General features: G+C 41.5%; 1 protein-coding gene across 1 annotated transcript; it reads right to left on the bottom strand.

The window, feature by feature from the left end:
* Positions 1–1,288: 1,288 nt before the first annotated feature.
* On the bottom strand, positions 1,289–27,390 carry lmf1 (lipase maturation factor 1). Its single transcript, XM_084079413.1, has 11 exons — positions 27,260–27,390; positions 26,110–26,419; positions 25,979–25,989; positions 24,455–24,603; positions 13,783–13,848; positions 7,639–7,806; positions 7,356–7,536; positions 5,574–5,727; positions 5,016–5,199; positions 3,593–3,705; positions 1,289–2,842 (listed from the first exon to the last, which is right to left on the bottom strand). Exons 2-11 carry the CDS (start codon positions 26,358–26,360, stop codon positions 2,656–2,658), a joined length of 1,464 nt encoding a protein of 487 aa, XP_083935539.1. The 5' UTR covers positions 26,361–26,419; positions 27,260–27,390; the 3' UTR covers positions 1,289–2,655.
* Positions 27,391–27,462: the final 72 nt, after the last annotated feature.

Raw genomic sequence — 27,462 nt, 5'->3', positions numbered from 1 at the left:
GACATGGCATGGCAGCTCTGGAGAAGGATTATGAGGAGGTTGGGGCTGACACCATTGACGGTGAGGAGCATTAAGTAATTTAGCTGGAAAATGACTTACTATTGATACCTTAAGTATCTTACAATAGCACAGTATCTCTAAACAATGCACTTGCTTTCACGGTGATGGAGTGGCTCCTATGCAGCTCCTATAGGGGGAAATCTATTCTGGTGCTGATCAGCGCTGGACCAATCATTTCTTGTGCAAGCTGCCAGTAGGCCAATAAAGAAAATCCCTGAGTATATTTCAGATATTTTGTGTTGATCTCTTTTCACATTGTCTGAATTAATAATCTCAGCCCCACCGTTACTCCATATATTTGGGCAAGACTGATTTCATCAACATGACATCATCAAACATGATGTCAGAGATCCACAGCAAAGTCACATAGTTATTAGACCCCGGTCTTGTTCATAGTGGAATGCTAAAACTTCTCTTGACTGTTCAGGCCAAAGCATTTCTATTGATTGTTCTCAACTGTTCAGGATTAATTATTGATTGTTCTGCGAGTCCAGCTGAAGAATCACATAGGTCTGCTAGTCTGTTTCTTTGCAGTAACCAATGAGCCCACCCATATAATATTGTATACTCGGGGTCCTTATGTTTATGGTTCCCGAAAAATAAATAAAATAAGTGGACTGTGCTAACATTTTAAGATGCACTCTTTTATACACTATTTGAAATGCTGGTGAATGAATAATACTTTATAAAAAAAAGGTTGCTTTCTGTCTATTGTTTGGTTAATTTTGATCTGTTTTGATTTGACGTCTTATTGACAAATCACATATGAACAATAAAGATCAATAGATTATTTCCATTGTGGTGTGTGTTTGTGTGAAAGAGAGAGAAAGTGAGAGAGAGAGAACTGAGTGTCATGTTGTGTTTTGTTTTTGGGAGTAGTAGTAGTATTAATTACAGAGACATAATTACAGAATCATAATACAACTTCCAATTAAAACAACTAAAATAACAAAAACATGGAACCTGCTACAACTCAACTAGTTATGTTTAGGTCCAGCTACTATTCAGCCAGCTCTTTATGGAAGATGTAAAGTTAACGATAGAGCTTGTAGGCTTGTAGGTAACCTATTCCACAAAACCGCTGCAAAGTATTTTGAATCTACATATTACAGTCTGTGGAGCTTCCTCTGGTGGAATAACTGTGGAATGACTGTGTACAGTACATCACCAACCTTAGAAAAGTAATTGCAAAGATATTTGGTTACGACATTGTTAGAAATCCTGTGAATCATACACATTTTATTATGTGATACATTATGCAACAATGACTTCTATCTCCAGCAGCTCAACTTGTACTTTTTCTTTTTACACAAATAGTCATACAATTTATAAAAAAAATAAAAACATTTGATCATAAATGAGACGCAATATATGCACAAAGCATCCTTTAAAAGCCCAAACCTCATTGAGTGCATAACTGCAAGTATTACATTTCTACAAAAAGTCTGGTTATCATTCAATCAAACAGATGTGATAACATTCATATGGTTGGTAATGGTTCTGGGAAACAATGATGACAACTTTGATTAATGTAAAAATTGTTTTCATTTAGTTTTATTTGGATTTCAACAGTGCAGACAGATTGACAAATCTAGCCTGGGCTTAGTTGAACCGTGAAATGCCAAACCTCAACATCAATTTACATCTCATTGGAAACTTAATGCTGCAGCTTGAGACAAGCTTTCACATTAAATTAGTATCACCCTTCTATAATAAAAAGTTCAGAAGTTATGTATGACAATATGTTAATAAGCCTTCTTGACCTTGACCATCCAATTGTACCATATTGATACCGAGTTAGAGATCTACAGTAATATATGAAGTTCTATGGCCTTGTGTGAGTTGATGATACATTGTACTGAGTCAGTGTGGACAGTGACATACAGTACATACATAAACAACTGCAGCCACATGCCATATGGTTGTAGGGCTGCTTATCCAGACCTAAATACACTGGTTCCTCATTTTGGTTAGAAGGATATGTGTTACACACAGCTCCCTAAACAGACTATTATTTGCAGAATTCCTGGCCTAGAACTTATGTTGAATGTTTTTGAAGTCTTCCGAAGTGAAAAGATTTATCTTTTGGAAATTATACAGCTTTGTCCACATCACTCACAATGATATAATTGCAACGTTTGTCAAAAAGAAAAGCACAATATGGCGATATCATGCAGTGTTACTTTACACAGCATAAGATGGGCAGGGGAAAATATTTAATTTCACAGTTCACTACTTGGCAGTGGAGGTAGATTTTACCACTCTTCTCGCTGTCATACAGTGTTTTACTGTACATTCAAGTGGCAGTTGATATTAACAGTTCTTCAGACGTTTTAAAATTATGGGGCTCCTCAAAGAACCTCAGGGGGTTTGACGATGAATGAAGTCTAAAGAACCCCTGCAATGTTTTTTAATAGTGCAGCTAGCAGCATAATTCAATAGTTGACATTTTGGAACTTTCCATAACCTTTCTTTCAACTGGAAGAGTACACCTCTGAGACTACTTAAAGTCGAGTGCCCTCATTCAATACGTAAACCTGTACCTGACCAGTCAATTAATCACTGCGCGATTTTTGCAGTCCAAAGGTCATGACTTTACTTCCTGTTTGTTGGTATGTGTGGGTGGGGCCAGTTCCTGGACTGGAAGTAGCCCCTGAGTCCCTCGAGGTCGACGGCGGGGAAATAAGCGCCAATCTTTTTCCTTAGCCACCACTTCCCCTGCACTGCACTGGCACTGCCTGGTTGGCTGAACTTATACCTGAAGTGTTCTCCACGTACCCATCTGAGGAGAGGAAAGGAGAGGGGGAATGAAGAGGAGAAGGGTGAAGTGGAGGGGAGCAGAGTCTATCATATGCTTTCTGTACATATTTGAAGTAAAAACACATTAGATGTCATTCCACCAGAGGGGGCTAAAGACTATTATAAATGCTCTGTGGGGTGGCAGTGGCTCAGGAGGCAGAGCGGCTGTCTTGTGAATGGGTGAATGTAATGCAATTTGTAAAGCACTTTGGGAAAAGGCGCTACATAAATGCAACATCAACCATTTTGACTGGCTGTCAAAGTCAACCATCTAATACCAAATAAGACACCCCAGCTTTCCTGGGATCAAACCCTGCCAGAGCCTTCTCCCTTGTCTCCCTCTTAACTTTCCTAGAAGGCTGAGTGGACTGGACTGTCAACTAACGTTACATTTATTTCTAGCCAGATTAGTCAAGACACTTTTGGTTACACTTCATTGAAAAAGTATTTCCAAGTTACTCAGAACCCCAGGTATTTAACTTTTCATCACAACCACTCAATGTAAACACGTTGTTGCGGTTTCCAGGTCAACTGTGTTTTAACATGTTTTTTGGTGTGTGTTTTTTTAAAAGACTGCCCTGTAAAAAATAAATCACTATATGAGGTGTCCCTAGCTAAATAAACTGAAAGACTGAGCAGAAATCGAATCAGCTTATGTTGAGCCAAGTTCTTAGTAATAAGACAGACAATTACAAATGACTTTGCTGTGTGCTCTAGTTGTATGGCTGGTTACCTGGGGGCTTCTCTGCCCTGGAAGGGGTTGTGGTCTAAAAGGGACAGGACTGTGGTGTCGTTGGACAGCAGACGGCCTGCTATATGGATCACCCATTCACTCTGCTCATACGTCTGTAAAGGAGAGAGAAAGACACAGAGGAATAGATTCGTAAAGACAATGAACGATGCTGGGGGGTGGGGTTTACTCTTCTTTAAAAAGAGTCTAACTAACTAACAAAAAATAATGTTCAGCTCATGTGGGAAAATAATAATTAATCTACTGCCCTCTAGTGACTACATAGAACATGGTTATAAAAATGCAGTATGTGGATAAAAATGGGTCTCAACCTTAGTTTTTGGCTTGTGTGAGGAAAATGAATAAATGGCTAAATACAATCTTCTGACACAGGCGTGCATACGCAATGGTGAACTGGGGCACCAAACAATGGTTTCTTTTTACATTTTAGGCTTCACTTGCTGGCTGATGCTAAAGACGGATGTAGAAAATGTCACCACAAATATGGGTATATGATGTTCTTTTCTGTTTACATTTAGTTTAGGAATTAAGCTCACATCTGTGTCAAGATTGACCAAAAAAACAAGACTAAGGGTGGGCTGCACCAACGAGGATTAAATTAACTAAGCACAAGTTATGGCTAATCAAGGATTTGTTGATCTAGGTTTTATTTTAATTAAAGTTGTGTTACATAACTTAATTTTAAGCATTAAGCATTGCTTAACAAATCAGTGATTAAAAACGTAACATTTTGACTGCCCGCCATGATGGATTGGCCTGTGTAATAAACAGTAACAATGTTACTCTCTTGAGACTTATCATTAGCATAACATTGTATTCTTTTTTGAAAGAAAAGTTGAGAAAACTGGTATAGACATATGGTGAAAGTAGTTTGTTTGTTGTAGTTTTGTTTTTTGTTGTTTATTTTTTGCTCATTATAGATTCCCTAACATTTTCTGAGCTTAAAGTAGTGCAGCAACAGGATAAAAATGTATCCAGGTTACTGTGAAAACTACAACCAAGACTGAAAGGATAGTTTTAAATGTAAACCCGATTATCTTTTAACTAGGCTTAAAGTTTGTACAATTGGATTCATAGATTTAGATTTAATACAGCTTGTTGGTGCAACCCACCCTAAGAGTCTTACCCCCCCCCCCCCCCCTTGGTTTGAACAGACCGACATTACAATAATAAAACAAATTACGAAGTGCCCTTTGGCCTAAGGATGAGGAATGGCTATGGCATCACCAAAATCAGTACGGTTAATTCTCCAGGGAGCATGAAAGTGGTCTGCAATTTTCATGTTAATCCAACTATTATATATTGAGATTTCTCAAGTCCAAGTGGACATTTTGGTATAAGGGAGTACCCTATGCCATTCTGCCACTCATGACAGAACATATAACATAAAACAGTGGTTCGTCACCTGGAAAGCTGCGAACCACATGAGCCAGTCCAGTCGGTAGTGGTAGGGGGAGATGAGGCAGGGTCGACGGTATATGTCTCCTGGCTTACACATGAACTGATACTCCTCCCACACTGCCTCAGGGTCCTTGGGATCTGAACTCAGAGTGCCTTGGAAGATCACCTCTGTCCGCTCCTTGGTGATGCTGAAGAGGGAAGGATGGAGAGGAGGAAATGTGGTGGTCAGGGTTAGGTCAGGGTCAGTAGCACTTTGAACACAAGTCCTACAGAGCCTGTAGCCAAATAGGGTTCCCAAACTTTTGTGACAACCACAATATATATATACATATTTATAAAAATGTATTGTACCTCATTATCTTTAGCCCTTGTCTCTAAGAGCAATGCCCCACATAGACTTCTTTCTTCTGCCAATCCAACACCTCGCAGTACTTTTATTTTATTGTTTATCTCAATAAATGAGAAGTAGTGAAATGGAAAGGCCTGCCTTTAATAGACAGGAATCTTCCTGCTCTCTGGACCAAAGACCCATGTGACCTTTGATGGACCTACAATACAGTACCTGCCAAAGGCTCCGTAGGTGTTGACGATGCGTAGTGGGTCAAACGAAGTGTTCATCACCTGCCTGGAACTCAACAGGTTCAACACCACAGGTATGCTCAGCCAGCCAATGAGAATGCCCAGGGATATGTTCACCACCCGACGCATCAACATACCTAATACAGAGCGCACACACACATGCACAGGCACACACACACACAAAGCAAACAGAATACAGAAGAAATGGTCATAGAGAGTGTTTTGTGTGTAAGTGTACAATATTTCCCTCCACAATATTCCCAGAGCAGGAAAAGGCCTAGCCTGTGACATCATGGTTTGGTTTCGGTATTGACAAATGTTTGACTAGACGGCTCCTAATTCCATCATATCCACCTGGCTACTTCATCACACACCTCCTCCCATGCATGTTAAAACCATTAGTCCAACATAAGCTGATATTTCACTTTCAAATGGACTTTTAGGGTTTAACACAATGACTTAAACACTCTTACATACAATCTAGTAGGCTGTTTTATATTCTGTTACATACAAGCCAACATAGAACTAAAGCCAGTAATGGGTCCGTTGGGATCCATTAGAATGGGTCCAGTGTTGCTTTTACCACATGTTTAACCACAGTATTTAACGTAAGAACGCGAACTGCATCACATTCAATTTCACTCTGCATCCAGGACTGTGGATTATTATGAACTCAAACACACAGCCTCCACCTGTCTCTCTCGCTCTTTCTCTCACTCGCTTTTTTTCTCCTTCTTCTCCTGGCTTCTGCAGCTGTCTAAGTGCCAGAACCTCCCCCACCCCACCCAAATGACTCCTATGACTGGAGTAAATACCCGCTTGAGCCAACTACGCACATCTGCTCCTGCTGTGAGCACTATGAACGACAAGTACTCAGAGATACTTGGTGGAGAAGCCTCATCTACCCCTGCTGACCTTCAATCGATTCTTTCAGGGTACAAGGCCTGCTGCCTCAATATCTTGTACGTCTTAATGAAATCAAGAATCACGAGGGGTACAGGTACAAGCAGCAAGATGTTGGTGTGACATGTTCTGAAAGACTGTGCTACGAGCAGCAATGCAATATACAATACAAGATGATTAGAATAATATACGTAGATAATACTGGATTGTAATGAAAACAATAATAATAAATAAATACATTAGGTTATAAAGTTCAGGTAAGACACGCTCTATAGCAGCAATGTGGAATGTGCAGAAATAGAATACACAGTGAGGTAAAGTATACAGATATATATACAGTACATCAAGTACTGTATACTTATCTATGTACATGATACATCATATAATTAAGTATATAACAGTGTTTGACTGTAAGTAACAGTGTGAGCAAAACAAGCATAGTTATTTATGTATGAATGCAGTTTTTTGACCTTGTCCTTTTTCAGGGCTCTGACAGCCACAGGGAAAAGGCTCTTTCTAAGCCTTGAGCTCAGGGCTGTAAGACACCTCATGCGTTTGCCAGTCCGTATCGTCACAAACAGTCCATTACTCGGGTTGTGTCTGTCCTTCATTATGATCTCGAAATAAAATATGGGAAAGCAAAGCAGTGACCGACCCACAAACTATTTTAGTTTCTGTGTTCTATGTATTTGGGCTGTGTGTTTCTAAAAAGGAGACCAGGTCACACTCACAACTGATCTGGTATGCAATGTGAACTCACGATGCGACGCGTAGATCTTGTAGATTAGCTAATTGTGGTATTCGTCTTATGATGAAGTGTGTGTGTGTGTGTGTGTGTGTGTGTGTGTGTGTGTGTGTGTACCTTTGGTAGGCTCAGGGGTGCGTCCGTCCATGTCCTCAGATTGGATGTCCAGGGTCTTGTTCTTGGCTCCACTCCCTGAGCCAAACAGGAAGCCCAGTGTTGCATCGTCAAAACAGGCCAGACTGGGAACGATGGTCACCCAGTTTAGGAAGCTGAGGTTCCCACTCACTATCAGAGTCACCTGGAGGACACAAATACACATGTAGATTTGTAATCAATCGATTTCCATTTGAATCATGTTTCTCTCGTGGTGGAAAGAGTAGAAAGAGAACAAAAGTGATACCTGGAACAATATCTGGATAGCTCCATTGACCATGCACATCCTGCGGCCCAGGAAGGTGAAGAAGGGGAAGATGAGCTCAATCAGGTGGTTTGACATAGTCTCAAAGCGGTGGAACCACCATGGTGAGCGGTGCATGTAGTAGGACATGGGGTTAGGCACCGGCTGGGTCTGGAGACAGACAGACAGACAGACAGACAGACAGACAGACAGACAGAGGACAGAAAGAGAGACAGAGAAGACAGATATTTAGGAGAGAAAGGGGGTAAGGAGGGAAGCAGAGGAATTAAGGGAAGAAAGTAGGAGAGGAATGGAAAATGGAGGGAACAGGCGAAGGAAGGGAAAGATAGAGGGAATGAGAAATGTTGTAAAAGAAGGGACAATGTCTCACCAACATAACTTTAGAGGCAAAGACTTAGTCTGTAACACACACACACACACACACACACATCTGTTCTGAGGTCAGTGTCAGTTCACTGTCTCTCGAGGGATCGTACTGGAGAGGAAGTGACCACTGACAGCTCTGTTGTCAGTTTAGTGGTGAAACACAGAGCATGTCAGTGGGGGGTCCCATCAGCCACATCCTTCCTCCGCAAATCACAGAGGGAGTTGGAAAGGGAGTGACTCCATGCAGGGACAATTTGGGGTCACAGGAGGAACACCTTCCTCCTCAAGACTTTGACTTCCAGGTCAAGCAGTGAGATTCTAAACAACAGAGCAAAATGCCCCCCCCCTGGTTAATGAAGCACAGGCACATCCGTATACTACAACTCTGCGTGTTTTGGATTCACATGTCAGTGAGTTATTAGCCTAGTTAACATCCGTGGGCTCCCATTGGTTCACCGATCTGTGCACCCGCCCCTCCTCCTCTTCTTCTGGTGGCCAGAAACACCGACTGTTCCGAGGTCGCTGGATTTGAGGACCGCTCAAAGCTCGCCGGATTTGACTGGTGCGAGTGGACTTTGCTGGCCAGACATACTGTACATGGGTCTGACTGTTCCGGCATCGCCGGATTTGACCCGGGGCAAGCCTGTTTTGGGGCGAACGTTCTTGTATTCGTCTGGCTGATGTTATTTTCTTGAATGTTTTGCCTAAGTGTGTTTGTATTATATTACTGTATTTGAGGACCCCCTCAAAAACAAGACATCTCAATGGGTTATTTCTAATAAAGAATTTCAAATAATAACATAGAAAAAAGTTTTCACCTACTGTGTGGACATTGAATCAATACTTGTAGCAAATATTTTCTAAACATAGACAAGGAGAGTTGCCATGTTGTTAGCCACTTTGCTTTGGCATAAAACCCATGTCACAGACAGGATCGGTGAGTAATTTACAGTGTGGGGGTGGAGGGGCATTTCTACATCTAAATAAAGATGGGACCTTATTTAGGTGGAGGCAGTCCTGCGTAAACATCAACAAGACCAACAGGGCTTGCATAGTGCTGTGCCTGAGTTCGAGCGAGTTTATGTGGATGGCCATGTACTACTATGTTTATAAGTCTGCGTTTGCCTGTGTGCACGTGAACAAGTTATTGTGCTGTACATGCAAAAGTAAAGACAAAACAAAATTACAGAGTGAGTGTGTGTGAGTGTGAGTGTGAGTGTGTGTGTGTGTGTGTGTGTGTGTGTGTGTGTGTGTGTGTGTGTGTGTGTGTTCCATCACATTTGGAATTGATCACACCGTCAGAGCTGGTATGTGCTCTTCTATCACGTCAATTACAATACCAGTGGTTCACAAACGTTTTAATTTCAAGGACCACCATAACTCTCATAGTGTACAAATGGAACCAAATGGACCCGTAATTTATTTTTATCTCTATGCCCGTAGCTCAGAGTTACAGACCTTTAAGGGTCCATAATAAGTAACCCAGAGGGTCCCTGGATCTCACTTTGAGAACCACTACAATAATATGTATGCAATAAGTATGGTTGAATTCGTGTTTATCTAAATTTGTATTGAAGGCCAAAATAGTGTATCATTTTAAAATATAGGAATCGTTAAAGGGAACCGTTAAGGAATCAGACCGTTAAGAGGGAATCGTTAAGGAAACGGAATCGTTAAAATCCTAAAGGCTCCCAACCCTAGGAGTGGCTGCAGCCGTCGTGATGGTGGAAAAGTTGTGTACACCCAAACAAAGTTAGGCGAGGAGCTGACAATTAGGCTCTGGGAAAACAAAATTAGCAGTGAAAATAAAAACAAGGGGGACAGCCGTCACACTTCGATGCCCTCATCATCATGATGTATATTTAAGGAATAAAAGCCGTCCAGTTCCATGACATCCCCCCCACTCCCTTGGAAAGCCCAGGGCAGAGAGCCTGTAACCTCAGATAACAAACAACCCCATCTAGCTAGCATTACAACAAACACACCAACACAAACACTGGCAGTGCCAAATGTTCACCTCCACAGCCAGTCCCAGACCTAGGGTGGAGCAGGGTGGCGCATGTGCGGCTTTGGGGGAGTAGGGGAGGGGGATTTGTAGTTCTTTCACAGGTCTGAAAGAGCGCAGTGTGTCAAGAGAGGTTAATAAGCCCACACCTGGCGCCAGTGGCTTCCGGTGCTCCGTTTGTGAGTGTGTATATGCACGCGCGTAAGTGGGAACGAAATTCAGTTTTTTGATATGTGTGCACATATGGATGTACTGTAACTGTGTATGGTTCTGTGTGTGCAAGTGAGTGTGTGTACATTATGCATGGATGAGTGTGTGTCCATATGTCCATAGATAGAGTATATGTGTGCGTGTAGTATACAGGTTAATTATGTAGGTACATGCATACATGTTCATCTGGGGATGTGTGTGTGTGAGAGAGAGAGAGAGAGAGAGAGAGAGAGAGAGAGAGAGAGAGAGAGAGAGAGAGAGAGAGAGAGAGAGAGAGAGAGAGAGAGAGAGAGAGAGAGAGAGAGAGAGAGAGAGAGAGAGAGAGAGAGAGAGAGAGAGAGAGAGAGAGAGTCTACACTACAGTACATTATGCTGCAGGACGTTGGGAGTTAGTTGTTGTACAAGGAAACAAACATGCCCAAAGAAAATAAGATACTATATGTATATCCACATTATACATGTTCCATGCATAATGTGGTTTTCCATTAGTGACCACTTATCAGGATTCAGGCTGGCCAATGCCAGGCTAGTTCCCCCATATAATCCCATTTCAAACAGCATTTCAATACCATACAATATTCACTAGAAATATTTATTTAACTTATTTTAGATTTTAATGAGGAGTTCAGTTAAGCTGTTGGTTTGCGGTTCTGAACTCTCACCATCACAAGTCTGCCTTTCTTTGTACTGTACAGTCTATTATCACAATACTCAACAATATTTAGTTATTCTGTTTTCTGCCTCTTTATTGATACTTATACGAAATATGTTTCATTCATAATCAGCTCAACAAGACCAAAGGCCACTCAAAACCTTAACAAGCTGTGTCCGGTGACAGGTTCGAGATCTATCTCTGGACCCACATGTACCTCGAGTGTAGTGTATACACGTCAACTTCATTACACAACACTGTACTACAGAAGTAGCTTTCACTAATTAGCCCAATCAGTACAAAGAAGGGGGGCTAGCCGGTGTGGGTTTGGGTTAGAATGAGAAAATACTTTCATCAGGCTCTTCATGCCATGATGAGAGGACACCACCGTTTTAGAACGTATGGGTAACACATTGAGACCCTCAACAGAGATAGTCAACCACTACAGAGGAAATAGAGGGTTTGCTTGGCTGTTGAGTCTGAGAATGAATGGGGGCATGTTGGGGAAAGACATGATGCTCTTTGCATTGTCTGCATCAATAGACTGAGGCAAAGGCAATGTTAGGACAGAAATATATAGACATGAACCACATAAACATAGCGGTGACTCAACCCATAGTGAGACACACACACATACACACACGGCCAGTGCAATACAAAGAGGTGCTTAAATCAGAGACTACGATGAAATGGAAACCATAATCTGTCAATCTCCACATATAAATATAGGCCTTGATATTTTAATGTACAAGTTTGTTCCCATTAAAAACCTTGAAAAGGGCAGAGAGACCAAAAACCAAAATAAGCTGAACTTTTAAGTAGAACTGACTCTTCTCCACCATTGTACTCATTATATTGAGTCACCTAATTACGTTTGATTTCAGCCCGCAATCTGAGTCAAACCCTGCTGATAATTCCCATGGATCTCTGATTCATGAATCCAAGCTGACATCTGTGGTGCCCACAGTTAGTTAGTTAATCATTTTTATTTCCTTAACGGTTCCTCTGTACACCTCATAGATATTGCATCATCATCACTCCCTCTCAGTTGTCATTGCTTTAATATGTCAGGGCTGTGTTTTGCGACGGTTTTAAGCATGATGGAGGATACAGTACGTCAAGTAAATCATTCCCAAATCACTTCCTTTGGTCACACGCTGGTCCACAAAAATCCCCAAACCACAACAGCAATCCAGCCCTGCAGGAGCCACGTCTATTACAGCCTGTTTAGTTTGGGAGAGTGTACGTTTGTCTGTCTTTGTGTACTGTATATATATGCCCTTTATGTTGGTATGCCTTTCTGTGTTTCTGTGTGTGTGTGTGTGTGTGTGTTTCTGTGTGTGTGTGTGTGTGTGTGTGTGTGTGTGTGTGTGTGTGTGTGTGTGTGTGTGTGTGTGTGTGTGTGTGTGTGTGTGTGTGTGTGTGTGTGTGTGTGTGTGTGTGTAAGAGGGGAGGGGCTTCTTATATGCATGAAAGTTTGTGTACATATGTGTGTGTGTGTGTGTGTGTGTGTGTGTGTGTGTGTAAGAGGGGAGGGGCTTCTTATATGCATGAAAGTTTGTGTACATATGTGTGTGTGTGTGTGTGTGTGTGTGTGTGTGTGTGTGTGTGTGTGTGTGTGTGTGTGTGTGTGTGTGTGTGTTTCGTTTATGCCTGCTACAGTATGTGTATGTGTGTTTGTACATGTATATGGCTCTCCAAAGTATGTTCATGCATATGCATGTGTGCGTGCGTGCGTGCGTGCGTGCGTGCGTGCGTGTGTGTCACCCCCTTCTTTCCAGTCCCATAGAAGCCAATGTATTCCTGTCTGTGTTAATTACAGAACATGGTCCTTCTAGCTTCCCAGCTCAGCGGCTCTCTGGAAGACAGGCTGGTGTGGTCTCAATGCGGTTGAATGTCCCGTGGGGAAAAACAAACATTAGACAGGGCGAAGACCACACGGCCTGTGTGAGATGCTGATTTATTGAAACCCCAAGACAGCGGTTACCATAATGTGTTGCCACGGTGTGGTCAGGATAACGTGATTTTCGCTGCCCTTCTGTCATCGTTTAGGAGACAACGGCTAAGGGAGACTGTTTATTGCCGGGTTGGTCTCTGTGGTGGCGATGGTGTCACGCAAAAAGAAAACTAGCCCCGGAGAACATTGGAGACGCGGTTATTGAGAGAGAGACTGGCTGGGTTTTTAAAAACTTTGTATTGTATTTACAATATTACATCAATATACCCCATACTAAATAATACTAGAAGATGCAGGGGTAACACTGAATACTTGTGGCCAAACAGACAGGAACACCTGGAAGGCACAGAGGAAGTGAGGTCTGGTGGCTGATGAAGAGGTTTGTTAATGTAATCTACTTATAGATGGAAGACAGGACGTTGATAAAGATCATCTGCTTGATATATTCACAGATTGCTGCACTGATCACTGATTGCTCTTCAATGCAAACACATGCAAGAGATAGAATCTTGACAAAATATGCGAATAAGAAATAATGCTAGACTATGTTCTGCAAAAGGACTTTGTGATCTGCATGAATCATGATGTATACCGGTAGTTAACATTTTGCGTTATTGGTGAAGTAAGAGATAGGTCGCATGACCTTTGGCAGTCCACACTTCGGCTGACAAAAGATTAGAAAGATTCTGTGAAACTTGAGTTGTATGCAAACTGAAAACTGTCATCATAATGGAATGCTGTGTGGACATGGGCTGAAGCTTGATCTTCTAGCCACTCAGAGGTCTTAAATTCATTCTAAGCAAAGTGAACGTCACAAAGGTAATTCTACACAAATGTAAACAACTATATTTACAGTCGCTCGTTTGCCAAATGTTAAGTTACATCTCACACGTTGGTTGTGTCACATTAATATGTGCTATACAAACACATACATACCTCATAGTGATAGTCCATGCAGGTGAGGTCTCTCCAGCATTTGTCCCCTCTGATTTTGATGAGACCCTGGAAAAAGGTAGGAAATATAAATGTCATTGGATCAAAGCACTGACACTATTTGACAACTGTACAACAGTGGCCTTTGTAAAGGTCCCGTAGTACTTTCACTAATTTCCTTCATTCATGCAGTTACCCCGGATCTCGTGCATTATAACCATTTTTCCTTCAGCTTATCTTTGTAGAACCAAATTAGTATCTTGCACAACAAAACTCGTTCAGCCAAGTGGATCCCACACCATTCTGTGCAACATCTAAAAAAAAAGGCAAACGCTGACTTTCCAAAAGAGAAAGAGGAACATGCAGTTAAAAAAAGTACTCCAGTATTATGCCAAATTTATGCTTCGTCGTGCAATAGTGTTGTGCACCGCAAATAGCAGTACCACCGTACGAGGAAGTATAAATCAGGCTTTCGCCTGAAGCTCTCTACAGGCTAGATTTTTAAAATCATGTGCAGGATAAACAACCGTGAATCTTTCAGAAGCAAATCACATTACAGATAGTTTATCAAATCAGCCATATTCAAATCACACATCCTGTTCAAAATTGACCATGCAAAAATATATTTGGACTTCAAAACAAATCTTATTATTTGGTCCTTCCCAAGTGAGCCAATAAAGGGGAGCTGACGACCGTTCAAGAGCCCATGACTATATTTATTTTACTTTATTTCTTTAGATGTCTACTTCAAAGAGTTTTTGAATACTTTTTGGGAGTATCTGGGGTAAAGTAGAATGAATCTCGGTGCGCATTATGCTTTCCCAGTGAAACTCCTTGCTGCCCGCAGTGTCCGCCTCCGGTGTATTACAAAGTAGTTCAGAAACCAATCACAGATGCTTTTATATTTGATTGTATAATTGCATTTGTGGTCAGGATAAAAGCAATCAGCTAAATGGCTAAAAAGGTAAATGTAAATGCAATTACAGAAAAAAAAACACTCAAACGGCATCTGTTAAAAGTAGAAGAAATCCTGTTGTGTCAAAGAAGAAGAGGTTATTGTGAGAGATAAACGCTTTTCAAGTACTTGAGCGCTGTGGTGTTATCCAAACATAAGAGAAAGATTGTATTGAATAAAAGATGGAAAGAAAGGGTGAGGGTGGTGACGGTCATTCCAGGCTAATTCATGTGCAACAAACTGTTTATCACTGAGCATTCTTGCATTGCAGTGACATTACATGTAATCTAATAAGGCTCGCAAAAATGTGATTCCGTTAATGAGGAAGCTACTGCTGCTTCTCCCCTCATCCTCCTCCTCTCACCCCAGTCTCTACATCTTCACTCCCCTCCATTCTCAGTCCTCGATTCAACCTTCAGCTAATTTCTCCCCTCCCTCCTTCCCATCTCCCCCATGCCTCTCCTTTCCTCTCATGTCCGCCTCCTTTCTTCTCCCCTCATCGTCATCTCCCCATTCTCTCCATCTCGTCTACCCCATTCTTCCCCCCCCCCCCAACCAATTGCTGATCTCCTGTTCTTCCTATTCTCTCCTGTCTCTCCTCCCCTTTTCTACTTTCCCTCCTCTCCATTTCTCATCAACTCATCGTGGAAAATATAACCGCATGTCAGTTTAGTCCTGTCCTTTTCAACAATACCAGTTAAGAGTAAAGACATGCTGTGAAATCACCGGAACCACACTGGTACCACTGGTGGAGGACTGAATACCAACAGAGCCTTTTCTCCAATCCCCTGGCTGTCTCCCTCCCATATTTCCTACAGTACTAATGTGTCTCAATTAATTCTCCTTCTAGAAAAAGAAGACCCAATACATGTGAAGAGAGAGAGAGAGAGATGTTAACTTAACTTTAAAATGAGAATTTTACTGTAGGTTTTAATTTTGCTGTGCCCTTGCACAGCGGCAGCGCTACTGTCATTCATGAACATCTGAGACACATTGTCTCACCACTTGCACGATTGTTGTTGTCTATAATGTCTGTCCAAATTGTCAGCCTTATGATTGGTCCCTGTCGGATCAACCAGCAGGCTTCTTCCACATTATTCTTCCCTGGTTCCGTCAGTTTCTGGTTGTCTATGCAGAGTTTGTAAAACATTTGGAAAATGTCCATTTTTGGGGGGGAAAGAATGTAGTTATGCCCAGTCACTATACTGCACCCCACATGTTCCTTTTTACAGAGGCCAAGTTTAAAATAAGTGAATACATTAAATATCAATACGAGGCAACTGAAAAACATGTTTTCTTTTCAATGGTAGTGGATGGAGAGAGAGGATTTTTGTCAAACCAAGCAACAGCAACCAATGGGCGCGAAGAGGGGAGAAAATCGTTATCGCTCATTCGTATTTCTATGGCTAAATGACAAATGAAACAACTAGATTTTGTTCATGAAAGACCCATGCAAATCCAAAAAACTATAGACTGAAATACATGATACGTGATCGAGCGAGAGAGAGAGAGAGAGAGAGACAGACAGACAGACAGACAGACAGACAGACAGAGTAAGAGACAGAGACAGAGACAGAGACAGAGACAGAGACAGAGACAGACAAGCCCTGGGTTAATGACGCATCACATTGTTTGTTACAAAACATAAATCTGCTGATATGAGATCCAAAAGATCCATTAAGTTAAATTATACACAGGAGAGAAAAAAAAGGGGAAAAACTGAAAGAAAACCCATACAAACTTTTCAGACATTGTTCTTTACATGTCTGTTTACTGTCAATGCTGGCCTAAGGCAGAGTTCTACTGAAATCCAAGCTTTGACTGATGAGGGTGTATAATGATTCTAGAAAACCACAATGAATCAGGGCAGCAAGGTGTTTTGGTGTCAATGCCATGAACAATGAATAACAATTTGATGCCACAGTCATTATAAAGTGGTCACAGGTTCAAACCAGACACATGTCCTGCTGGAAAGTCACTGAGAAAAAATGCTGAAGGCTTTACCTATTCACACATTAGAATTCCCTCTGAACAAGTATAAAAGTAAGAACCTTCACTTAGAAGACCAGAAATAGAATCAGATCTTTCATACGCCAGTGCCTGTGTTTTTCCACCCGTGAGCAACTACTTGTGCTCACAAGGACACAAGACTGTCAATATTGACACATCTGCTGGTCATGAGGCTGGCTGGGAGCGCAGAATAGAAATCATCCTCAGCTCCACTTTGCTAACTGAATTTAAATGGGATATTTGGGTGTTAAAATGTTTTAAGGCCAAGATGATGATAATCAAATTCAGTCATGAGATGCTGAGTGTTATCGATTGCAATCCTTAGCTCATCCCATTGGAATGAACATGGCTCTACATCTTCTGTGTAGAGAAATATTATTAGTGAGATGAATTAAGTATTTTAACAAGATAGGGGGCATTTAGAGGTTTGTTGCTAATCAAAGCATGCCAGGCAATATATTTTAAAGATCCTAACAAACTTCTAATTTATGGCCATCCTCTTCCTCAAGGGGAGGAAGAGGATTTGTTATGCCTCAAGGCATATTATTTGTTATGCCTCAAGGCATAACAAATACATGGTATTTGCCTTGCATGACATTTGTCACCATAATAGGAAAGAAATCCTGACCACGACAAATTAGGTACGGTACATGTGATTCCAATAAAGCACAAAGAGTTTTGTTCTAAGAAAGAAAAGGGAGCTGGGCTTGTTCCAAGCAGCTGAGGTGAGACCACAGACCCTGCTCTCCAGGTACACACTGAGCATTTAGTGAAGCAAGCCCCTGCCATTTCCTGTCAGACAAACAGAGACGTAGGCTGCCGCCACCAACTATAAAAACTGAAAAAGACAACATATAGAGTGGTGAAGTGATACAGAGACAGTATCACTGGTTTGGTAAGTTGTAAATCGGATTAGAATTTTACGAAGAAAAAACTAAGAGGGAAGGATGTAGTGAGGAGAAAAAAGGAATGGAAGTACTACCTGAATGTAACCATGGCGGCTCAACGAGGGCCATTCAGTTCTTATATCGAGTGGATGGTGGATTATCACTCCTTCAAACGCTCCATGAAACTCCCTCTCATCGGTGGAGTGTTTATACCAAAATGCCTTGCAGTTATGCAAATAAACCTGACTTGTATTTCAAGTCAAAATTAAGCAAAGGAACAAACAAAATACATAACCATATGTAACGATTGTGAGCTAGTAATATATAGTAGATATATAACCATCTGACTGTGCAAGGTTAACATTACCGAATAAGAGATACGAAAAACATTTGCGTACACAATCTGGGGAGGTCTACTTCTTCTAGCAGTAAACAGTTGTTAATTGTGTGATAGATAATTACAGTGACAAGAACAGCAGTTTCCATCTTGGGAACAAGGGAAAACAGGCTAACGGCATCCAAGTTTGAAATGACCTCCTCACTCCCAAATAACACTCCCCCTCGCTTATAAGGTCTCACAATCAATGTCAGCAGTGTGTCATCTGAGCGTTCAATCAAATGAAGGCATGAAGGGAAGGCGCCATGCTAATTTAGAAGCCAACGCAGGCAGGGATTTGAACCAGTGTACAGTCAGTCACAAACCCACTTCTCTACAATCTAAGCTAGCAGTGTACCAATTAGAGTGACAGCTTCTTAAAATTTGTTTTTGACTGGACAGAGATTTTTTTTCCATTGTTACTTCCAACCCTACCTCTTTTTTTAAACCACAAAAACACTCCTGCAGTATTTCAATGTAGGTCCAGGTCAAAAACATAACCAGCAAACAGATCAGTACAACCTAATCACCTTGCCAGGCAGAGCTCAGTATTCCTACCCAACACTGCTCTGGAACATAATATCCCAGAGTCCTTAGCAACATTCAAAATGCTCTGATTGTGTCCGTCAATGGCCGAATGGTTAAAAAGCTCATCTCTGTCTGGAATTATTTGTGCCGTTGCTGGCCTACGACTGAATCCAGTTTTCTTCCAAGATCCCCTCCCTCTCTCTAAGCTTTTCCTACCGTGTCTCAATAAAATAAATAAAGTACAAGAGGTAGTGGGCTGCCCACTCTCAGAAATGATCTGCTCTGATCTGATCTCAACATGATATTCTCATGGTGCTACTGTCCAAATCCACAACAAGACCCCAGACTCTGTATCCAACATACCTTTTCAGCTGCTGGCAGGAGGATTTGAGAACAGTTCCCTCTGGCAGCAGAGAGACAGATATGATCCAGTTCAACTGAATCCCTGTGCCAATGTTCTTAACATGAAACTCATAAAAGCTAGCAGAGATCCAGAGTGCTGAACAAAGGGGTTGGCCACAAGATGCGATCAACTGCATTACCAACATAGTTTTTGCTCTGGATTTAAATTTCTGCACTGAAATTATCTCTGCCCAACCATGATGCCATAGTTCTATTAAAAACAAGGGCCAAAGTGCTCTCACTTTTTTTGTGAAGATGTTAAAGACTATTTCATAATGGTCTTTTCAGTCTGTTTTGGATGGAAGACACAAATCTACTTCTATGTCTCTGGATATCGAATGCACAATGCCACACCGATATAATCGGTGAGGCCTTTCTGAAAACAATAGCTGTTTTATAAAGTTCCAACATTGTCCTGAGGTGTGATCAACAATTCTGAGACAATGGAGGACACAGAGCCAACTTGGAGAGAGGCCAGTGTTCTTTAAACTGATCATCTGCAGTGACACAGAGATTAAGACAGGCCTGCAAGGAGACACTTCTCCTAACCCTAACTAACCCATAAACAGGATAAAAACGGGATGAGCAGGTATTTCATGCTTTATGGGATGAAGTCTTTACAAGACATCACATTTGCTGGACTGCAGTGCATTCTACAGAGTATTGTAGAAATTCACTGATTACTTTGAAAAACAAAAACAAAAACATGGATGTATACAGTATTAGGCTAGATAAAAGCTTGAGCATGCATGTAGTTTTTGCACTGTGTTGAGCAAACTTGTGAATAAGCCTTAAGTGGCACTTGGCAGTATGGCCTCTAACCACATGAACTAGCGTAGCGTCGGTTTTCTGGGCATGTCATATTAGGTGAACATTTGGCAGATTTGGTGTTGAAGGGAAAAAAGAGGGGGCAAAGTATAGAGCCCTGGGGGACCCCAGTCAACAAAGTATATAGGGTTTAAGTAGCTATGATACATTCACATGCAATTGGCGACTGGGCCTTCTGTTTAGCTGCCCCTTGACTGCGTCATAGATACATCATAGCCTACATAGGCCAAATGAAGTAACAACTGTTATTGGACTCAGTCTTGTTCATTATTAGATTTTTAATTTACTTTCATTATATAAGGTGTAGTTCCAAAACTATTGGAATAATCTGAATAAAGCAATAAGCTGAATAAGTGAAGCATGATGCAGAGTGGAGTGCCTCAAACCCTCTTAACCCTAACCCTCTTATAAAATCTCGGTAAATCACAGCCTTGCATGGCTTGTTGCCAAATGGTTACCAAATATGGCAACATGAATATCATAGATGTATACCAATTAAAACAGTTTTCAATAACAATTTCACTACAAGAATGATTTTTACAGGCGCTCGGGTGGCGCAGTGGTAAAGTCCCTGCCCACCACCATGGAGGTTGTGGGTTCGAATGAAAAATAACCTAAAAAAACCCCGGATGGAAAAGGAGCACACCTCATACCTTCTCTTATGAAAAACTAAATTGCTGATGGTAATACATCCATGGAACCAGTGTGAATATTGTAAATATTGTAAACAAGACGTAGGCGCAGTGATTCTCTAATTTCATGTGAAATGAAAAACAAAAGGATTAGTATAAGGCTAGATAACAGCTTGTGCATGCCCATAGTTTCTGCTACAGTACTTGCACTATGTTGAACAACCTTGCATATGCGTTAGTTGGCAGCATAGTAGTTAAGATAACCCATCGTGTAACTATTGAGTCTCAGGTTTGCGACCTGCAACAGTGTGTCAATGTGTCACAATCGGTGTGCTAAAGTGTCCTTGAGAGAGACTTGCTCTCTCATTGTTTAATGCTCTGAGTTCAAAGCATACAATGTAAATTTGTGTCGACACAACACGATGCAACATTCTTACTGTTGTCTCTCTGCAGAGCAGCTGTGGGCCGAAGTACTGGCCGTTCCTTGCCCTGTCATGCACAGTCCTAATTGTGTTTCATAGTTTAAATGCCGACACTGTCTTCCCATTACCTCCTATTAGCGACATTCCTGATCGCCCATCACCTGATGGCTTGCTGTTACTGATGTTATAATCAGTTACCATGTCACAGAAAGATGAAACACACTGCTTTATACAGCAGAGTTTGACAAAAGGGAAGCGCCCTGGGGGCTGAAGTTTCGCTTTGTTGTGGGTTCAGTTCCAGCTGTTGACCTGTGTTGTGTGTCATTCCCTTTTCTTTAACTTTCGTTACGGTTTCTCCCCACTGTGATTCCCTTCCTCTGCACCCCTCTCTGTCTGCTCTAATGCCTCAACACAAAAAAAAATAAACCTTTAAATCAAGTCCACTATGCGGTTAAGACCTCCACCTCCAAACCAACATTATACTCCCTGCTGAACTACGATCAAATTCCTTCAGAGCCTTCCTCCTGTCCTGTGCCTCCCCTAAAATTACTTTCTCAGCTTTGAAACTGTCTATGTAAATACAGACAAAGGGATGCTGATCGGCCACTGTCCTTTAAAACAAAAAATCTAAAAACACTCGAGCTCAGAGGATGAACTCATGCTCACTTTTTACTTATGCACTGACAATACACTCATCCCCTCCCACAAGGTTGTTACTACTGAGGGGTGCTTTGAAGTGAGCAGCAGGGCAAGTTTGCAAGGAGAAACTATAACAGTCAAACAGTCGTGGTGAACCACACACTGACAGATAGATAGATGGCCGTGACGAGGATGGGTCAGACACTGGGAGATCGTGGCAGGGTCTGTACTGTCGGTACTGTATTGCACTTCAGAGGTTTTATATAAAGTCCCTGTGATGAAAATCCAATTTTAACATCACAGATTAAGGTCAAACATTAGAGTTTCGAACAAAGAGAACTTTCAAGGGCTCTCATAAAATATTTTGACCAACCATTATAAATGTACGAGAGAAGTTTATATTGGTGGAGAAGCACATTAGAAACAATCTGGCAGCCACTGTATACGTTCCTCTTCATGAATTTCCCTGCATCCATCCTGCATTGATTATTGCAGGCATGTCTTTCTTGATTCAATAGAGGTATAACACAAAACTCAAGACAATCCTCCAGTTAATTACCAGACCATTCCTTATGGCTTCCAATGGTTTAACCACATGAACCCTGGCGTCCCTATTCTGGGACAAACATTTGGCGAAAATAGCAGATATACAAGCTCGCCACGCAACGCATTGTGAGCTTGTAAATTGGTTGTTTTTTGGCATGGAGATTTGGTGTAGAGGGGAAAATGGAGCCAGCCTACAGTAGTATAGAGCCCTGGGAGATCCCGGTCAACTAAGTATAGGAAGGTTTAAGTGCTTAAATGAGAGCAAAATGAGATAACCCCCGACACAAGTCTTTTTGGGGATGGAGTAAAAGTACTGCACTGATTGAAGCGTGCTGTGAATAGTTAGACTGCTGCAATGGCTACATCTGTGAATTGGGTCTGTAGCTAGCAACAATCAAGCTGAATTGTATCCAACCATCAAAATTCTAAGGAATGTATGCTTCCAATCAATCCATAAAAGAAACAACTGGCAGTGGTACCACAATAAAATAACCCAGCTATTAAATTCTAGGAATTGCTTTTAAGCCACAATAATGTCTAATGGGATTCCTAGACTTCTTTCTGGTTTTAATATGCAGTAATGACTTTGTGTCTCAGGGGAAATGGATTAGTCCTTGACAGTTGTATGCACTTGAGGAGTAGACGTATGGAGTTAAAAGAGATACAGATTGAGAAAGGGGTCAAAGACACTTTACAGTGGATGGTTTGGGAAATTAAACAAATAAATGTTTTGCTTTATTGTCAGCTACACTTACAATTAAGTGTTTAGAAAGAAACTAGTGGATTGAGAGAACAACACTTTTATTGTGCAGTAGATTCATTCCATTCTACAGTGACATTCAGGAAATTGTTAGCAGTATGGAGGACATGTGCAGGATAAATGGATGACAACTATATTCCAGACGATTAGAGCTCTCCGCCTACCGAAATGTCTGGTGATATCAAAATGCAATGTAGGGGCTAAAACTGGGTGGAAACAATCCGGGAAAAAACTATGCAAAAACGTTCATATTGGGACAGTATCAGGATTGGTTAGTGCAGTTCTCACTGCTGTTGATTTTAGATGTCCCCAGACGTTTCAGTGGGCGGACAATCCGGACATCTCTGATCGTAGGACTACACGAGACTAAATAAGTAATAACTACTGTAGTAAGCACTAAGAAAGCAGGCCATATGCATAGAGGGGGACTTCTGCAATGGTTACTATTGTGTACAGTACTATTTTAATGGTGTTATTGCTCTCTCTCAGAAATTGTTTAATGTTATTAGAATGCAAAATAGAAGGAGGTGCCCCCCAGGGCCCCCACTCCTTACGGTCTCAACAGAGGAAAAACTGTTGGAATTGTGGTAACCGCTGTGATTGGCAGCAGACTGGGTCTGCAGTCTAACATCCACCATGGAACCTGCCTCACTGACCACTGATTTGAATTTCCAAATGTTGTCTAGAGTCTTAGCGGAAGACCGCTCCAAAGGAAATGTCTCAAATGGACACAACAAACAAGTGGAACATGTTGGAATGGAACTGTGCTATTGCTAAATGTTTGTTTCTTCATGTCGGCATGCAAGGTGAATTCAGGTGTGTGTGAGTATGTGTTTCTGTGTATACACCTTTTCTACTTAACCACTTAAACACTATATACTTTGTTGACCGGGGTCACCCAGGGTTCTATACTTGGTCCCCTCCTTTTTCCCCTCTACACCAATCTCGTTCACAAAAAAGTTCACAACGTGTCGCGTTCCGAATGTTCCCTTATTATGACATGCACAGGAAAGGGACGCTAGGGTTCATGTGGTTAAATACAGTATAGTCCAATCCTACATGTAAATATTACAGTATGTGTGAGTACCTGTAGCGCATCATCCTAGCAGCTGCCATATAACCCCTATGGAAGAAATGTAAAGCTTCACAGCTCCATTAGTCCTGATCAATCAGTGAAAGCTAAAGCCATATTTTCACTAGGGGACATACATTGCAATGGGAGATGACCAAAAAGCACAGTTAAAGTGCCAGCACGTGCTGAACTGGCACCATGAGCGGCCTTGCTACTTAACCACAACCTACCTAACCATAGTATAGTATAACTGAATGCCATAATATAGAGGGAGATTTAGTACAGACTGTAAATGGAGTTTACGGTCTAGAACGCAAAACTTGTTGGTATCTTAGCATCACTAGCAAAGTGTTGCCAACGACAGAGCACACTACATTTAAAGATGTAGAAGTGGCAAATATTAACAAATGACGATTATGACAACGGAAATGTCTCCGTCCAATATAAAGGAGCATGGACTTCTCCGTCAGCCCCAATATGTCAGGCAGCCCACGTAACGATGTATGTTTGTTTGCCTCAAACGGCACGACATCACCAAAAATAAAACGAAGGTTAATTTGTAAATACCACCAAATGTTCAAAGCCTACAAAATGCCCTAGAGTGTGCCTGTTACTCACAGCTCCCAACATGATGCGGACAATGAGCCACCTGAAGGTCCAGATGGAGATGAGGGAGGGGGGACAGCGACATGGGACCTGGGACAGACACCACAGTGGACACAGGAAGATGGCCAAAAAACCTGTCTCCAACAGCTGACTCTCCCAACCTGGAGAGGAGAGGAGAGACATAGAGAAGCAGAGGGCAGAAAGGAGAAGACAAAAGATAAAAGAGAAGATAAAAAAGAGAAGTTTAGAGAGAAGACAGAGAGAGAGAAAGGGAGGGAAAGCCAGAAACTGACCACAGCTACAACCGCCAGACATCAGGCTGGCGTCTCTCACGCCAAAGTGCCATTAACCAATCAACAAGCTTGCAGTGACCTGGCCGTTTATCTATGCCAGAACTCAGTCCATCCAGCCGTCTATTTATACCCAGTAACTCTCTGTCTCCCTCTGCGATTACATGCAAGACAATTTACTACGTTAGCCACTTCAGGAATCACCAAGAATCAATAAACATTAACATTCTTTTTATACTCTCTCCCTATACTTATGCTCATGCTCTCCCAGACACAAGCACACTCTCTCACAAATACACATACTCTCCCTAAACTATGTGGCCTGTTGCAGCTTAGAGTAGCTGATACTGCAATTTGGATTTTGTAATACAATTTTGCAGCCTTTTTTTTTCCTTTCTTCCTTCCCATTACAATTAGATTCAAGTAAATGTATTTAGTAATGACTTGAAGCACTAAGTACCAATACACTTTAACTCTCTAGGTGAGTCTTTGTATTTTGGAAGTACTGAGGATTTTCACTAAAAGTACAGGCGCATGAAAATATGTTTGAGTGGGTGAGACATTTGCTCCCTAACCACAGTAATAATCACCAATAACCACCTAAATATTATATAGCCTAATAACCACAATACAGAAAATACAAATTTTCTTGAAAAATGGGAACCTGCAAAACTACCTTATTTTGCGGGATTTTCTTAATTTTTCTGTTCTGCCCTTGTGATCGTGTGTGTGTGTGTGTGTGTGTGTGTGTGTGTGTGTGTGTGTGTGTGTGTGTGTGTGTGTGTGTGTGTGTGTGTGTGTGTGTGTGTGTGTGTGTGTGTGTGTGTGTGTGTAAGAATGCACAGTGCAGGCTTTAATTCAAGTGACATATATTAAGAAGATTCAGAGAACAGTAGCAAACAGACACAAAGAGAAGATTCATAAGCTAATCATGGCACGTGGCTCAGTGTTTAGCACTGTTGTCTCACATCAAGGAGGTTCTGGGTTTAAACCAGCCTTTCTATTTGAAGTTTGCACTTTGCATGTTCTCCCAAAGTTCACGTGGGTTTCCTCCTATACCAAAAGACATGCATGTTAAGTACAGAGCCTGGCAGTGTGGGTGGCGAAGGCACCGGCGTTACGGGTGGAGGTGGTCTGTGCTCAGTGGCTGCCCACTGCCCCTTAATAGCTAGGATGGCTCAAATGCAAAGGCGAGAATCAATAAAACATAACTTATCTTTCTGATTGGTGTGTGAGGTTCACTTACCAAAGGAGTACCTAGAAAGAGAAAAGAGGGGATGAAGGAAGCTACAATATTGAACCTGAGGCCACAGAATGATGGCACATCTAATAATACTGAAACACTGTGTGTGTGTATACATATTTCCATGAACTCACCACAGCTGTCCCACGCTGACTAGAGAGTGATAGAGAACCCATAACGTTGCCATGATCACCATATTGGCCATTCCAGTTACCAGGACAAACCCTGACAGTGCCAGGCCACATAGCGCGATGCCATCCAAGTTGGCATCCATATAGTTCCAGTCCATGAACCACAGGATAGATGGGGTGTATGCCAGTGCTGCCATGCCTATTTTGCCCCCCAAATAGCGTTTGACACTGTTGAGGTAGTCCTTGCAGGGCATCAGGCCTTGTACGCCTATCAGCTGCTTATTTTGGTTGTAGGCAATACTGAATGCTACAACTGGACAGAAGCAGACAGGGGATAATGGGAGAGAGAAAGCGGTAAATAATCAGTGCTACTGGTTAATTCAATTCTGCAATGACATATCCACCTGTAACTATTACCAGTTATTACCAGTTGTTACCAGCTGAAAGCTGTAATTGTATATTCAATTGTGTAGTTAGCTAACCCTCCTGAAATGTACAGTTATACAGTAGCAGTGGTGTAAAGTAACTAAGTAAATGTACTTAAGTACTGTACTTACAGTAAGAACAATTGTAAAGGTACTTTTACTTTACTGGAGTATTTTCAATACTTTTACTTCTACTCCACTACATCTGAGCCAAATATTGCGCTTTTTACTCCGCTACAATTATTAGAAAACTTGAGTTACTAGTTACTTTGTAGATTTTGATTATTATTACAAAACATGCATTAACCACTTCAAATTAAAATAGCAGATCTACAAGCTCACAACGCACGCTGTGAGCTTGTAGATCTGCTATTTTCAAAGCATTTTTATACATTTGGAAACTTGTGAAATGGGGTATTCTACAAAATGAGTTTGTATACTTTCAATACTTAAGTATATTTTAATGCGAATACTTTTGTTCTTTTACTAAAGTAAATTTTGAATTCCAGCTTTTTCCTTGTAACAGAGTATTTCTACATTGCAGTATTGATATTTTTACTTAAGTAAAAAAACTGAGTACTTCTTCCACCACCATCACTGTGCAGTTGTAGCTGTAGTATACAACCCTCGTAGACGTATTTACGATTCTGACGTTGTAAATACGTCTACGAGGGTTGTATACACTACAGCTAGTGCAGTTGTTACTCACAGTTACAGTAGTTACTCACAGTAAATAAACGCAATTGTGCGTAGCAGCACAATCCGAGTGAGCCAATATGTCCCAGTCTGCAACGAACCAAGCCTCTTCTCTTTCTCTTGGCATTTGGCCGTGTTTTTGTCCCCTCCATCCTCTTCGTTGTTCTCACACACATTTGCCGCTGTCTTGTTGGAAGAGTCGACACGTCTTTTTCTCAACGAGCTCTCTGCAGAA

This window comes from Gymnoscopelus microlampas (assembly GCF_963454915.1).
Source record: "Gymnoscopelus microlampas genome assembly, chromosome: 14".
Taxonomy (NCBI): domain Eukaryota; kingdom Metazoa; phylum Chordata; class Actinopteri; order Myctophiformes; family Myctophidae; genus Gymnoscopelus; species Gymnoscopelus microlampas.
The sequence above is the reverse complement of the archived record's forward strand: the minus strand, read 5'-3'. Positions and strand labels throughout refer to the sequence as shown.

Excerpts from the sequence above, each read along its gene's own strand:
- lmf1 (XM_084079413.1), bottom strand. The coding sequence starts at position 26,360 with ATGCCCTGCAAGGACTACCTCAACAGTGTCAAACGCTATTTGGGGGGC. Across the intron at positions 7,807-13,782 it reads GCATGGACTATCACTATGAG|ACCCAGCCGGTGCCTAACCC; the intron begins GTATGTATGTGT and ends GTCTGTCTCCAG. Across the intron at positions 5,200-5,573 it reads ACCTACGGAGCCTTTGGCAG|CATCACCAAGGAGCGGACAG; the intron begins GTACTGTATTGT and ends TTCCCTCTTCAG.